Consider the following 15,619-nt stretch of genomic DNA (forward strand, 5'->3'; position numbering starts at 1 on the left):
CAGCGTTCCGTGTCTAAGTCGCACTGGCCATGTGACCACGGAAGATTGTCTTCGGACAAAAACGCTGGCTCTATGGCTTGAAAACTGGGATGAGCACCGCCCCCTAGAGTCGAACACGACTGGACAAAAATTGTCTAGGGGAACCTTTACCTTTACCTTTTTTGGGGAAAGTTTACCAGAAAAAGATAGAAGACAAATTATATTATATTCATAATTTCCCTGGATGCCTCAAAGGAAGTGCAGGATATAAATCAAATTGATAACAATTGTTTTAAATAATAATAAACATGGTGGTAGGAATGAGAGAAGAAGTTTTGAAACTGGTTTTCCTAAGCATGTTAATGAATTACATAAATAGATGATTATATCAGGGGCACATTCTTGTATGTGCCACCCTAACTGAAACCTATCTGGAAACAATATTAGTTCACCTCTATTTCAGGACGACAAAAGAACATTGAAGCCAGATGCTCAAATGTTAATTTTATATAGTACTGTCATCTTGCTTGGTGTAGTCAGGATGTTCTGGCACAATGCAGAATGATTGTCCAAAATCCTGCTGCTTAGTTATGCCAGAGAAAAGGAAGTGGCATAACTCATGGTGGCAAATTGCTGCTAATTAACAAGTCCCTGCTTGGATTTCCGATTGTGCACCAAGCCTTCAACTAGCTTGCAATGTGGAATCCAAGCAGATTACCCCATTTCCCTTTTGCCAGCCTAATGACAGTAGGATTTTGGTCACTGTGGCTGTTTCACCCCAGGTGTTAGAAAGGCAGTGGAAAATCAACAGCTTAGGAAGTGGGTATGCTAGTTCTCCATTATCATTCATTGCATAGAGTGACATTCTGATGAGAAGAAGCTCTGCTGTGCACAGAGGCTGTCCATGTGACTGGGAATCTGTCATCAACATCATGTTTCCTGAGAAGATTTAGACTCTTGTGATGTCATAGAGGAATGCCCTTATGATGTCATGGAGGAGACATATCAACATCAATAGCAAAATGGTGTGTGACAGAGAGAACATCTAGAGCTTAAAGAACAATTAATCAGTGTTACCAGTGATCTGCCTCCTAAAGTCTATTTAGGAAATATTTACAGACTGGAGGCTACCGGCATATTTCTACCCGGCCTACAGTGTATCAGCATGGACTTGCACACTAGTTCTGGTTGCCAGGTCAGTGACATCCCATTCCTTGAGATTTCTGGGCTAAAACAAGAGACCCTGAGAATGAACCACAAAAACAAGAGTCTCAGGTCCAAAACCTGACACCTGGAAACTCTAATTGTAGACCAGAAACATCTGGAGTATCATAGCTATCCAGGCCCACTGTAACAATTAAACCAAATATTATATGAAAACTATGTTAGGAAAAGTATAATGGTCCATTCCATTACTACAAATCTGGAATGGAATGGAAGGTTTATTTTTCACTGTATTTCTAATGCCTATATTGGCCTCAGTACCACTTCCTGTAAACAACCAATATTTTATAGAGATCCTGTATGGATAGAGCCAGGCTGTTTCTAAGGAGCCTATTCATATTCCATTTCAGGACTCTGTATGTGCAGAGAACAACCTTAAGGTTGTGCGCCATCCAATAATCTGTCCCCTTCTAAGATGATGAACTAAACAAATGAGAGATTGATCTCCATTGGTTTTTTAAGATTTACTAAAAGAATATCCCTACAGAATTTTGTCTTGGTTGGAAATATCCCAGTTCCTGATTTATAAGCTTGCCCCTGAATTGCCCATAACTGGTTGTCTCCAATTTCTTACCAGTTAGCTGTTATAGTGTGGCTGGATGGAAGGAAATTGGGAGATGGGAAGGAATGCTATCCAAATAACTTAAGCACAAAAGCCTCTTTGTGGATGTCTGTGTGTATTTGAGACATATTACACTGAGAAACAGACATTAATAAATTAAAGTAAACTGGAAAGCAGTGAAAATCTTACCTGATGTTATACAATCGGAAGACTTACAAACGCCATCTAAAAGTGTGGGGGAAGAAAAAGAGAGCGAGTGAATGAGAGAAAGAGAGAACAAAAAGAAAGGAATTGTGTAACATATTTATATTGTTAATTATTTTTTAGATAATTAGATTTCTATCTTCATGCTTAAAAATCTCAGCCTCACTGACACTAAAGGTAACAATTGTGCATAAAATGGAGAGAGTGGTAAAGAAAATTAATCATCCAATGAAGCTCAATTGTAGGAAATGTTCAAGACACAGAGAAGGAAGTGTTTGACTAAACAGTATCTAGTCAAACTGTGAATTTTGCTACCCTAAGCAGCACTGGTGGCTTCTAACCTTCAGTGGCTTTAAAACAAGATGAGGCAAATTCATGGAGGATAAGGTTAGCAACAGATACTAGTCATGGTTTCTTGCTATTACCTCCATCGTAAGAGGCTATATGCCTCTGTATACTAGTTAATGGGGGAAAGGAATGGAAGGCAATTATGGAGCTTAAACCTCATCAGAGGTTGCTATTGGAGACATTACTTGTCTGGACTCTAGCTTCCAGAACCCCCAGCTGGCATATTCCATAATTGTCTCATGGCTGCCCCACGAAGGTCTTAGTGCAGGGATTAGCAATATGCAGTAGCCCTCCAGGGCCCAAATGTAGACTCTTGGAATCCCTAGGGTTTACATTTGCCACACACATACCCAAAAATTCAAAAAAAAATTTGAGTGGCTCAAAAACAGTCCTTTTTGTGTGCTTGGAAGAGCATATCCTTTATATATATTTGTGTGCTTGGAAGAGCATATCCTTTATATATATATTTACACTGGCTATTAAGGTACTCAAAGGGCTGTTCATAGTAGCCCCATATCCATTCTTGTAAGCAATGTTTTGGGATGTGATGGTTCTAAGACTGTTCCTGTAAGGTTCAGGGACAGCATGTGCAGTCCCAGATCTCTGGAAGTTTCCCAATGCTGCCTTAGTGGGGGGGGGGGACTCATTTCCTTGAAACTGATTCACCCCAGAGGTAAAGCCAGTCAGTGGCAGTAAGGCATAAACCTATGAGCTATGCCTGCCATAAGATACTATGACTATTATCTGCCATAGATTGGGCCACATATTATTTACATAACTAGGAACACGAACAAAGAACTGGATTTCTTGCTGCCAATATGAGTAGGCGAAGTCCAGCTAGAGCTGAAGAATTCTATCCCAAGATAAAGAGTAGTGGCTGAGCATAGATATGCAGTTCAGATCAGGGAATAAACTGGGTTTGGTGAGGAAACCATTCCAGAAAAGCAGAAGAAAATCCTTCTATAATTTTCTATTGACAGTTGGGATCAAGGTTCACTTGGTGTTTGGGGAATTTTAACTGGAGATCTTGTGTGTAGCAGAAGACGTGATCCCAGATATGGTTTATCACGTATTTTAAAATAAGGAGAAACTCAGTGGGAAATGCTTATTATTTTGTTGTGTGTAGACATTCCATGCCTGTGGTTGTGGTTGTGGTTGTGGTTGTGTGTGTGTGTGTGTGTGTGTGTGTGCGTGTGTGTGTGTGTGTGTGTGTGTGTGTGTGTGCTCTTGGAAATGTTTCTTAATTTTTTCTGATTTGTTTACTCATTTGGGAGATTTGTTCCAAAAATACAGAAGTGGGTCAAGGATGTTTAGAAAAAGTAGGAAAATGTCTTTTGGCAAGAGTCTGTAGCTGTTAAGATTTTGTGGGTGGCTGTTTTGGGATCACAAAGGGAAACATTTAATTGCTACTCTGTAACAGCAGAAGGAATTTATGGGAAAAGGGATCTGAAAATGTTTTAGGTGAACATCTCCTAGCAACTTCCTTCCCCTTAACTATGTCAGTGTAATTCATACTATTAGGAATTTACAAAAGTAAGGGAAATTATAGATTTTTATGATGGCAGAGCCATCTAATGTCTGTCAGCACTTAGGCAGGTAGAAGGAAATGTGAAAGAATTCTGATGCTAATGTAATTTTGCCTTATTTCTTAGGAAGTAAGAAGTGAATAGACATTGGAGAAAGAAATTTGTGTGTATAGTTGTGAGATAGGAAGGGGAAATGACCAGATGACAGTGCTTTGATTTTTTTTTTTTTACTAATTATGCAAGTCTTACTATCATTTTAACCTGTTAATTTAAGAGACAATTTTCAGAGGAGAAACTGTTGCTCTTTAAAAGCAAGGGGAAGATAGAGTGGAAAGCAAATTTTTGGGGGGAGGGGGGAGCTGTTAGCCTGGGGAATTTCGGACAAGGAAGGGTTAAAGGAAGAGAGAATGACTGCAGATTTTCCTTAATAGTCAATAGTAATGTTGCCAGACATATCTAGTGTAAAGGGGAACTGTAAAAAAAAAGTGGCCACAAAGAGCAGAGGGATAATTGGAGAAGATAATTATTTCCCTTCTTCAGCGGGGGAGAGGGAAGGGGGATTAGGTGTCAGTGGAAAACAGCAAAAGCATGTAAAAAGTCACTGAGGGAGATAGTAAGGAGTGAGAGGCAAAGAGGAAAGCAACCTCTGGAATGTACCATTCAGAGCACAGATGGCTCTTCCTAAAGTTTTGATGAGGGACAGTCCAGTTTGCTTTTGTAGGTAACCAGCTCAATTTATGTTCAACCTGCTCCGTTCCTGAATGAATACATTAAAGTATTACAGTATCTCATAAGGAGGGTACCAAAACGCAGATAAGGGCTGCATCCTCGAAAATGGAACATTGTTAGAAGTCAGTAAAATTCTCTGGCTTGTTTGTTTTCAAGTTTTTACCGGATCATGGAAACCTAATCATCTAATTTTAGAGAAGCCATTCCCAAACAGAACTCTTATCAATCAGCAAGCAGAGAAACCTGGCATGGCTTTTTCTATTGAATTAAAGTTTGACTACAGCAAAAGAGACACACATTGATTTCGTGACTAATATTTCAGCAATGATCCAACTGAGAAGTTCAACATCTGGAGAAGTTACTTCTTTAGACTACAGTTCCCAGAATGCCCCCAAGCAGCATTGAAAAAAAAAAGCCATGTTGGTATCTAAAAAGTAACTCCCCCCCCCCAAGTCCTGGTTCAAATTCTAAAAGATTTTCCCACACTATTGTAATCAACTCCCGTTCTCCGGGATTATATTTCATGCAATCCTGTTTTTCCCCTTCCCTTGGCCATCGAGTTTCTAAAATAACTTTTGAGATGCTAAAAATTGGAAAAGATCAACGGTACCGAAACAAGAAGATCTTATTGAAAAGATACGGGAAATAGCCGAAATGGACATTTTATCAGAAGTTATGAAGGACTATCCCTTGCAAAAGGCAACAGAAAGATGGGATCTATTTAACAAGTGGACAGAATCAACAGGCAGCTTGTGAACAGTACATATTGAAAGGAGAACTGAATCTAGAAGGCAGAAAAGAGTAAATAGAATAATTTAAAATCTTGATATGGCAATAGGTACAGAATGGATGAAAGTATGTTATTGTCTCCCCTCTTCCTCATCAATCCCAATTCCCTTCTCCTTTCTGTTATCCCTTATAAAAAATAAAAATTACAAAAAAAAACACTTTTGAGATCAAAAGGGGAGTTTTCAATCTCCAGCTTACCATCGTAGGTTGCGTATAGAGTGATCATGGTGATGGCCACAATGGCAAGTAGAATGACGACAACAGTAAGCCCAATTTCCAGCGCACTCCATCGCAGTTTTTTCTTTTGTTTTGGAGAGTTCATCTCAGTTATATCCATCTGACTTTCTGACTTGCCCATAACCTAGAGTCTGGAAAGAATAAGAAACAAAGCACAGCTGTTGAAATTCTAAAAGAATGGAAATTCTTAAGTTCCTCCTACCTAGCTAGTTCCCTCACCCCCCAGAATGAGGAAGAGGAAATATTGGTGGTTTTGATGTTATTTTTTTTTTTAAATGCATAAAACTGTTGGTCGTGATAGTAAATCCACATACTATTTTGTCACTTACACTCTGCAGCACAGTGTTGTTCTTTAGGCCCAGTGCAGCTGAAAAGGGAAGGAAAACATACCAACAACTTGCTTTTATTGCTAACATATCTATTTTAATAGCACTCCTGTGGTACAAGGGTTTGCGAGCAAGTGAAATGTGGCCCAAACTGTTTGAATAAAAATTAACTTAACCTTTCAGTCTTTGATCCTTTTCCAACGGTCAAAAGTTTTATTATTATTATGTTTTATTTCTGCCTGTTTGGCATTTTTCACACCACTCCAGCAACTAATGATTAGAGCCTTCAGTTTAAGATTACAGTAGTACGTATGTAAGATAGCTGAAATCTCCAATAAATCCCAAAAACCTAAATTTTGCTGATTACTGGGCTAAGAGTTACAAACCAAGGTACTGTTAGAAATTGATGAAGACAATAGATTATTAACCTACACGGATCATCGATCTGACTCTGGGTAGGAGGGGGTGAAATGCTGCTATTCATACAGTATTTTACTAACTGCAGAGCTGCTCAGAAGTGTATCAATTACTCTATAATGGAACAGCTTAAAACCCCTGTGAAAAAAGTATAGATATATAAAAAAGGGAGACCTCACCTCAACAAACACTATGTCAAAAACATTGAAATTAGCTTTATTTAGTTTGTATATTAATTTTGTTGAAGCAATAATGCTGGGAAAGTTTGAAGGCAGAGGGAAAAGAGGAAGACCAAATATGAGATGGATTGATTCCCTTAAGGAAGCCACAGGCTTGACTTTGCAAGAGCTTGGCACGGCTGTTTGGAGATTGCTCATTCATGGGGTTGTCGTAAATCAAGGGCAACTTGACAGCACATAAAAACAACAATTAACTATATTTTTCTTGAGAAAGAATAGCCCCTCTCCAACACTCCTCTCTGTATAGCTGTGCATTTTATTTCTCTCCAAGTTTTACTTTTAAGAAATGAAGCTGCAGTCTTCAGTGGACAGTGGGTTACAAGGAAAGTGTGGAAGATATGAGACAGATGAATCCTTTCACCTCTATTAACAATCTTGTATTTTCCCCAATCAACGTGTATGGGTGAGAAAGCTAGACAGCTAAGAAAGCTGACAGGAAAAAAAAAAGATTTGTTTGAAATGTGGCGCTGGAGGAGTGCTTTGTGGATACAGTACCTTGAACTGCCAAAACAAACTCCACAAAACAGACAAGTGGCTCCTAGAACAAATAAAATCTGAACTTTCTCTGGAGGCAAAAATGTTGAAACTGAGACTGTCCTACCTCTGATACATCATGAGAAGACAGTAGAAGACAATAATGTTGGGAAAAATAGAAGGCAGCAGGAAAAGAGGAAGAACAAATATGAAATGGATTAACTCCTTAAAAGAAACCATGGGCTCGAGTCTACAAAAGCTGAGCAGGGTGGCTGAGGGCAGCACATTTTGGAGAGCACCTGTTCATGGAGGTGACATGAGTTGGAGCTGAATTGATGGCACAGGAATAACATTTTAAAACAAAGTGTGGGATATTGATTATAATATTAGACTGGGACTTGGGCAATCTAGGTTGTAGTGCCACTGAGGCATGAAATTGACTGAGTAACTTTGGGCCGATCACTCTCTCAGCTCGATCTACTTCAGGTGGAAATCCATGTTGGACAGCTACCCAACCTTGGAAGAACAGAAAAAGCAAATATTCCAGCTTGTGCTCATCTCAGGGCTTGTCTAGACGGCTCAATTAGACTGGGCTGAATTGATCTAAATAGGGTCAGTTAAGGTTGTGTAGAGGTTGGCAGTGCCATTAAGTATAATCTTTGCATCCACATGGCATATACAACTCAAACATCCCTATTTGCTTCCTTGCTCTGTCCATCCATGGAGAAGCAGAGGAAGCTTTTCATTTGCCAATATTGTGACGTGGCTAAGCTGTCTTCTCAATCCACTTAATGATATCGGGAAATTGAAAGCCTCAAGCTCTGCTTTGGTTCAATCCCAGCAATGGCATGTGCTGGAAATAAACTAAAACAGAGCTATTCTACATGCACCTGAAAAGCAGTTGCTCCTGACAGGGACCCAGAAAGGTATGGGTAAGAATGCTCTGGAGGTGGGGAGGTTCATGCCAGTATTTGCATCCCCACAGTGAACAAACAGCAAGACAAATGCCTCTGCAGTCACTCTGCACTTAGTTGGATATTCATTATCCTGTAATGAAAAGGCTGACGTCTTTTGTCTGGTGAACTAATTAGTGAGTGAAAAAGATAGTGGTGGAAACAATTTTTTTAAAAAAAATCTCTGGACATCCTCTGACTGAGCACTGACCATGGGGGCCTGTGAGCTGTAGTATCAAAAAGTAACTTTCCCCTCCTCTGTGGTGAAGAATAGGATTGTTGTGTATTTGCTCCATTATAATATAGCATTGGAGGGACGTGGTGGCGCTGCGGGCTAAACCGCAGAAACCTGTGCTGCAGAGTCAGAAGACCAGCAGTCATAAGATCGAATCCCGTCGCTTTGTCCCAGCTCCCGCCAACCTAGCAGTTCGAAAGCATGCAAATGCAAGTAGATAAATAGGGAGCACCTCGGTGGGAAGGTAACAGCGTTCCGTGTCTAAGTTGCACTGGCCATTTGACCACGGAAGATCGTCTTCGGACAAAATGCTGGCTCTATGGCTTGGAAACGGGGATGAGCACCGCCCCCTAGAGTCGAACACGACTGGACAAAAATTGTCAAGGGGAACCTTTACCTTTTAATATAGCATTGACAGTGTTGGATTCAGACTTGCAAGATCCAGATTCAAATTCCCAATGAACCACGAAGTTCACTGTGAGATTTTAGGGCAGCCACTGTCTCATGAGCTCATCCTACCTCACAGAATTGTTGTGAGGATAAGCTCATGAGACAAGAGGTGAGAGAGAAGTATAACTGTCAAAATAAAATCACTCTCCTCCTGCAACATTGGGGGACATCCATATTTTTTTTTCCTCTCAGAGAAAGAGTCGCTCAGGGGATGATGAACACATGGACTCTGGGCAGAACACATTCTTCCTTAAAAGGTCCCCTCTGGGTAATCCTCTACTCAAGATGATCATCTGCAGATGTGGTAACAATATAGGAAAGTGATGTGGAGTATTGTGTCCACTTCTGGGCATCTCTGTTAAGAGGAACAACAAAGGTAAAGATGTGAATAGGCCCTTGTTTTGCATGGCAATAGATCTTTAAAGGCAGTAGATCTCTTGCTCCAAAAGGGTGGGACTAGAAGGATGGTTTTGCTCCAGACTTCTGCACCAGAGCCAAGATAAAAAATGCAGAGGACAAGATGAGTTGTCAATGCTGTGTAGTTTGCATACTAGAAGATAAAGGTGGGTCCTCCATGCCTTACCTCTGTCTTTTTTTGGAACTCTGGCCCACACTTCTGCATTTAATATGGGCTTAGCTGGTCACTCCTATGTCAAGGATGAGCCCCCCCTTCCTTTCACTGTATAGCATGGATTTTTGTTTGGGTTTTTGCCTACTTCGCATTGAATTAGGTGGAATGAATAGGTTGTGCTTTCCTGTTTAACAGTTGAGGTCAATTTTAGTTATACTTGGTTAGTCTGCAACTCAGTTTGTATTTCCTTGGTAAATTTGGGCATTTGGGTTAACCATCTGATGTTTTTAACTTTGGGTTGAGGTTAATTGGGACACATTTGGCCTCCATCGGCAAGTCTGGACTGGCATTCTGTCAAGAGAGAGGGTTGGTAAGCAGCCATAGGCAACTTTATGGGGAATGGCGGCTTCTGAGTCTTGCAGTTTACAGCCCTTAGACCCAGGGGCAGGATAGAACCTATCTTTATCATCTACTCAGAGCTGTGAGACAATGGGTAGAAGTGAGAGAAAGGGCTCCCATACACATTGGTGATGGCCAGATATAAGGTTATAATGGAACCAGATCAGGAGGGCTGCGAGATTTAATGCCGGCTGACATTCCAAAGTTAGATGCTAAACTCCTGCATATTCTTCCCCCCACAGTCCTGTTTAAATAACCGTGGTCCTAATTAAAATACATTTTTGTGTCTCCATCTCTTTATTGGCTCCTCCATCTGTAACGGGGCTGAATAGCTGGCTGGACAGCTCATTGGTTTAGGTTGCAAAACCAGAGGTTGGGAGTTCCATACTCCCCTGAGCCTCCTTCGAGTGGAGCCAGCCTGTGCAACCTCAGGCAAGCTGCGTAGTCCCAGGGCACCCCCAAGAAAAAGGGAATGGGAAACCACTTCTGAGTATTCTCTACCTGGAAAACCATGGAAAGGGTTGCTGTAAATCAGAACTGACTTGATGGCACCTGATCTCTTGCTCCAAAGGGGTGGGACTTTTTGGGGCCATTAATTGTCTGATCTCCTCCTAGGTGACTTCCCAATTTTTCAGACATTTCCCATCTTCATTCTCCTCTCAAGCCCTACTGCTTGCACCATACGGTGGGGTTTTGTGACCTGCTGTGCAGCTATTCAGAGGGCTTCAAGGGGCAGCTATGGGAAAGGAAGGGCAAATAAATCTGTTTTTCTCAACCCAGTTGAACACACCTCGACCTGGATCCAAGTAAGTGAATGCTGCTTTCTTGGGGGCCAGGAGCCGCTGCTAAGGATAACAACGATATACAAATCCATGATGCAACCATAACTGGAATATTGTGTAGCGTCCTGGTCACTTCAGAAAGGCAGCTATAGATCTGGAGAGTGCAGAAAGGGGCAACCAAATGGACTGGGTGCTGAGGCAGTTTCTATAAGAGTAAAGACTATAATATTCAGACATTTTGATTTAGGAAAAAGGGGAGTACATGCCATCATGAGGGCTGAGTGCATCAAATTCTGCATGGTGTGTGTTAAAAGCAGATAGGCAGATAATATCAGAACATGTGATCATGCCATGATGCTAAATGGTAGGAGAATCAGGTTAAGAACAAACACACTTCCATGATTTTCCATGCACTGTCAAACTGCTTCTGACTTACGATCATTCTAATCATTTCTGGGGTACAAAAGGTATTCAAGGACCCAACTCTCTGGAATCCTAATCTGACACTCTATCCACTATGTCGCACTACCTCTCACATGTTCACATAACACAGCAAACTGCAGAATAGGCTACCACAAGAAGTGGTAATAGCAGGAGTGACTTATGATTCAAGTCAAAGAGGAGCTTACCCCAAAATTTCACAATGAGATATTCTCTCATTGAGCCAAGAGCCACTATTGGATAAGAAGTGCCCCATACATTGTCCCTAGTTTATAGCCATTCGTTTAGATAGCTTTACAGAGAGAGTGAACAAACTCATGGGGGGGGGAACCTATCTATTGACTAATAGTCATAATAGGTACTATGACATTTACAGCCATACCTACATAGTATATTCTGTATTACTATAGTGTTGAATATAAGTCACTGGGAACAACAGCAATAGGGAGTACTATTGTGCTAATGTCTTGCTTGTGGGCTTCCTAGGGCATCTGGTTAGGACTAGACTGGCTTGTGGATTGATCCAGCACAGCTCTCCTTATACTCTTATGCCCTCGGAAATATAGGACAAATGACACACTCCACCCCTGCCGGTTGTATCCTTGAACTGTAACTATGTTAAGAAGTTGTGATATTCACAGAGATAGGGAAAGAGTGAAGTCATAATTCAAATGACTGGAAATGGAATTTCCTGATTCATGTTGATGCTACTGTTCCACCACTACTGCTCAAATGTCTTTCCTGTGCTCCAGTTGGAAGAGTCCATGGAAAACAACAGAGAAATCTAGTATATTAATATGTATATGTGGTTGGGCAGCAAAGATTCTACTTAGCTCCACCTGCACACTTGGTCCTAGTCCTATCCCCACCCTATATAGATACATATATACCTATAGCTCAGAAGTTGTTATGCTCAAATTTATTTCTTTCTATTTCCTTTTTCTTATAACAGCTCTAAGATCCATTCGGGAGAAAACACTGGTGTCTCTAAGGTGAACCCGTGTCTGGAAATAAAATGGCTTATTATTTATATGTGCACATTCTGTTTCCAATTAGGAAACAATGCAGAATACATTGACCAGTTAGGAAACATTTCTGTTAATCAGTTTTGCTTTTGTTCTCTGTGAGCAGAAGCAGCAATGTGACGGCCACAAGATTTTCTGCTTCCTATACTAACCAGCTTCTAAAAACTTTTAAGGGAAAATATTGTATCCTCTTCATTTATTTCATTCATATATACTGTAGAACTAGTGTATGCATTGCATCTACTGTGCCTTCACTATTCTTGCATAGCCCCACACTAATCCACCACAGTGGCTCCATTTCAAACTTTACAATCACATGATCAGAATCATCCAAATATTTTTAGACTACAATTTCCATAAAACATTGAACTTGCTGACTGGGGCTGATGGAAGTTAGTCCTAAAACATATAGACGGCCCAGTTGCCCATTCCTGCCTTAAGCAATCAGACACAAATCACATGAGACAGCTTGCATGGAAAGCTCCATGTTTTGTTTGTTTGTTTTTTGTTTCTTTGTTTTGGTTTTGCTACTAAGTTGGACTACAGGGGATTGGTTTGGAATGGAAAAAGACCAACCTATCACTTAGTTTGTACAGTTAATGAACAAACTGAATTATTTGCAAAACCGGTTAGTTTGATTCAGGGTGCTAGAATAATATACTGGGACCAAAGCAATGAAACTTTCTAGTAATACCAGGCTAAAAAGATGCTTGTTCCATTGATGGCACTAACCAAGTCTTGCTTGTAGATATTGGGTGATCAGGTGCACAGGCTCTTTCTGAAGACCTCTTTTTAATGGCACCAACCCAGGTGTAATTGCAGATACTTAGGCACTAAACGGCAAGCAGGGCAAGTTCTAATGTTTTCAATTTCTTTGGCTTTGCAGGTTGTCCCTCTTCCCTTACCAGACCCATGATCAGGAGGAGGAAAGAGAGGCTTTTTTTTTTAAGGCAGTATAATGTAAGAAATCACAGAGCTAATGATGGATTTAGAGTGAATAGAAGAGGATAAAAAAGGAAGAGAGTCCAAGAACTGAGAGGGAAAAAAGTTTCAAAAGTTTGCTCTTACCAGAAAAGGAAAGGAGAATGAAAGAAGAGGGTCAGAGGGCTCTCAACTGTGACCTAGTGCCACCAAGGTTGCTCACCCTGGTCTCTCTCTGGGCGGTGATGGGTGTAACCCATTCTACATGCATTCCTCCTCTGCATTACCCAGGCCTTCTATGTATTCAGTCCATGGACAGTGACAGCACACACTTTGACTGCCAAATGCCCCAATTTCAACCCCAGCCATCTCCATTTAGCACTGGCAAAGGCTTCTGTGTGAATGAGTGGTGAACTTCTGCCATTCATGCAGTCCTAGAATTGCACAGTTGAAAGTAATCTGGTCCAGGATAGAAAATCCACTTCTCCAGCATCCCTCTGCTTTTCAAAAAAGGCCCTCTAAGAAGGAGTATTGACCACCTTACAATACAGGTTGCCTTACTACCAAGTAATGTATATATTTACGAATGTCCCCTCAATGCTCAGTCAAAAATTTCTTTTCTTGTAATTTGACCCTGCTTGTTAGGTTTAGCTGTCTGACGGGTTAGAAGCCAGCTTCCTAACTGAATAATGTTGTTGTTGTGTGTATGTGTCTATCCAGGTCTATCAGATGTCAGCTCTGATTCTCCTGCACTTCTGTAGAGGCACCCACAAGTGATAAAAACAAAAAGTTCAGCACATGTGAGTTCATTGTTATTGCTTGACCACGTCACTTTACTGAATCAAATCAATGTCACCTGGAAGTGATAGAAAAGAAGTATTCCGAGCCCCATACAATGATCCACTCTTTACTGAACACAGTAGAACTGATTATGCCTTCAGTTAGGAGTGCCTTCAATGCAGCTTCCCACCCTCAATCAATGAATCAGATTGTGGCTTTTTAAACCCTCATACACTAGAATTAAAACAACAATCTTCCATTCTGTTCATTGTACAGTACTTTTTGAAACTAAGGAGAATGTTAATACATTGAGAATGAGGACAACGATTAGAGTTGTGGTTATGGCTTCACATCTTCAATGTCAATTGCACTGTTTGCCCTCCATCTGCATTGGAAGAAATTTCTCTTACTCCTAAATTGGACCAATTAACCCACTGGACAAACAGAAACTCACCTTGCATACAAAATGATGCCTGCTTGCTCCTAGTTAGATACATTTCCATAAGGAATGTGAGGAGAAGATTAGATTTATTACACTGAGTTATTAACTTATGCTTGGTAGTGCTTTCATTGAGAGACCCAGGGTGAGTGTCCAACTTGCCCTCTTCTAAATCTGGCCCTGCCTAAAGTTTCTCAAAACACCTTCATTCATTTTATACAAAAGTCCACCTTAGACTGAATTGTAACATTTTAGTTTGTTTTCACTTTACATATGAACTGCTGGATAGCTCAGTGGTTTAGGTACGGCTGGGAGTTCAATTCCCCACAGTGCCTCCTTAACAGGGGCTGGACTTGATGATCCATAGGGACCTCTCCAGCTCTGCAGTTCTAAGATGATGATGATTGCATATGCACTGATTAACTATAACAATCTGTGACAATATTAAGACTTGGAGTTTTGTTCCAATACTGTACACTGGTTTTTAATGAACATATGTGTGAAAACATTTGGCCTCCTTAATGGCCTTTGGACTCTTTAATTAAGGCTCATAATTTGGATTCAAATTCTGTAACAGTATCATTTCCAGTTCCTGACTACTAAAAAACAGCAAATTTCTGATACACTCTAGCCGCCTAGAGTGGTCCTCAGCCAACCAGATAGGTGGGATATAAAATAAATAAATAAATAAATAAATCGATTCCTATGGCATTTCAGCTTCATGGAATATTGTTTTTCTAAACTCAGGTTTTGGTTGATAAACTGTGTCAACTTAAGGGCTGCTTCAAATACATATAAACAAAGTAGAACACCCTGTTTAGCTGTTAGTATTGGGTAATTGGAGAAACACCTCACATCCCTTAGCTTCCCTGTGTTATGAGAACTTTTGCATAGAACCTATACACATAGACCCAAATACACACACTTCATATCTCTATATCCATGTCATTGTGGTGTAGCATTTAGTGTGCTGGAAACAGGACTTGGGAGGTCTACATTAGTCTCCATTGGATCCATAAAAGGCAGTGAATGACCCTGAACCAGTCACTCTCTCAGAGCCTGACCTATCTCCAAGAGGAGTTGTTCTGAAGATAAGGGGAGGAAAAAGAGATCCAGGTATGCTGCCTCATGTTCTTTAGAGAAAATGCACTATATAAGATGGGGTCAAATTACAGGAAGCCAGATTTTGTCAGAATATCAGGAAAAACTTCCTAACTGTTAGAGCAGTACGACAATAATGTCAATTACCTCAAGAGGTGGAGAGTGCCGCCTAGAGTGATCCCAATCCGACCAGATAGGCGGGATATTACATAAATAAACAAACAAACAAATAAATAAATAAGTGCTCCAACACCGGAGGCATTCAAGAGAAATTTAGACAACCGCCTGACAGATATCTTTTGATTTGGATTCCTTCATTGAATAGGGGGTTGGACTTGATGGATTTATAAGCTACCTCCAACTTCATTATTCTATTATTCTAAATAATTAATACATAAATATATACAGGAACTGCCAAAGCGTGTGAAATCACTTCCAGTACATGAAGGTAGTCAAATAAAATAAAAT

At 40.5% G+C, this 15,619-nt stretch overlaps 1 protein-coding gene across 3 annotated transcripts in view; it reads right to left on the minus strand.

The window, feature by feature from the left end:
• Nucleotides 1-15,619, minus strand: part of MME (membrane metalloendopeptidase) — an 81,546-nt gene that overhangs the window by 58,296 nt on the left and 7,631 nt on the right. For 2 of the 3 annotated variants that reach the window (XM_020781934.3, XM_020781935.3), the window contains exons 2-3: nucleotides 5,560-5,729; nucleotides 1,955-1,990 (exon numbers count right to left, since the gene is read on the minus strand). In XM_020781934.3, the coding sequence (XP_020637593.3) occupies nucleotides 1,955-1,990; nucleotides 5,560-5,719 (196 nt within the window). In that variant the 5' untranslated portion in view covers nucleotides 5,720-5,729. Of the gene's footprint in view, nucleotides 1-1,954; nucleotides 1,991-5,559; nucleotides 5,730-5,927; nucleotides 6,052-15,619 lie in introns of those variants that run through there. The other variant, XM_020781932.3, reaches the window with a different exon arrangement.

This window comes from Pogona vitticeps, chromosome 3 (assembly GCF_051106095.1).
Source record: "Pogona vitticeps strain Pit_001003342236 chromosome 3, PviZW2.1, whole genome shotgun sequence".
Lineage (NCBI taxonomy): Eukaryota > Metazoa > Chordata > Lepidosauria > Squamata > Agamidae > Pogona > Pogona vitticeps.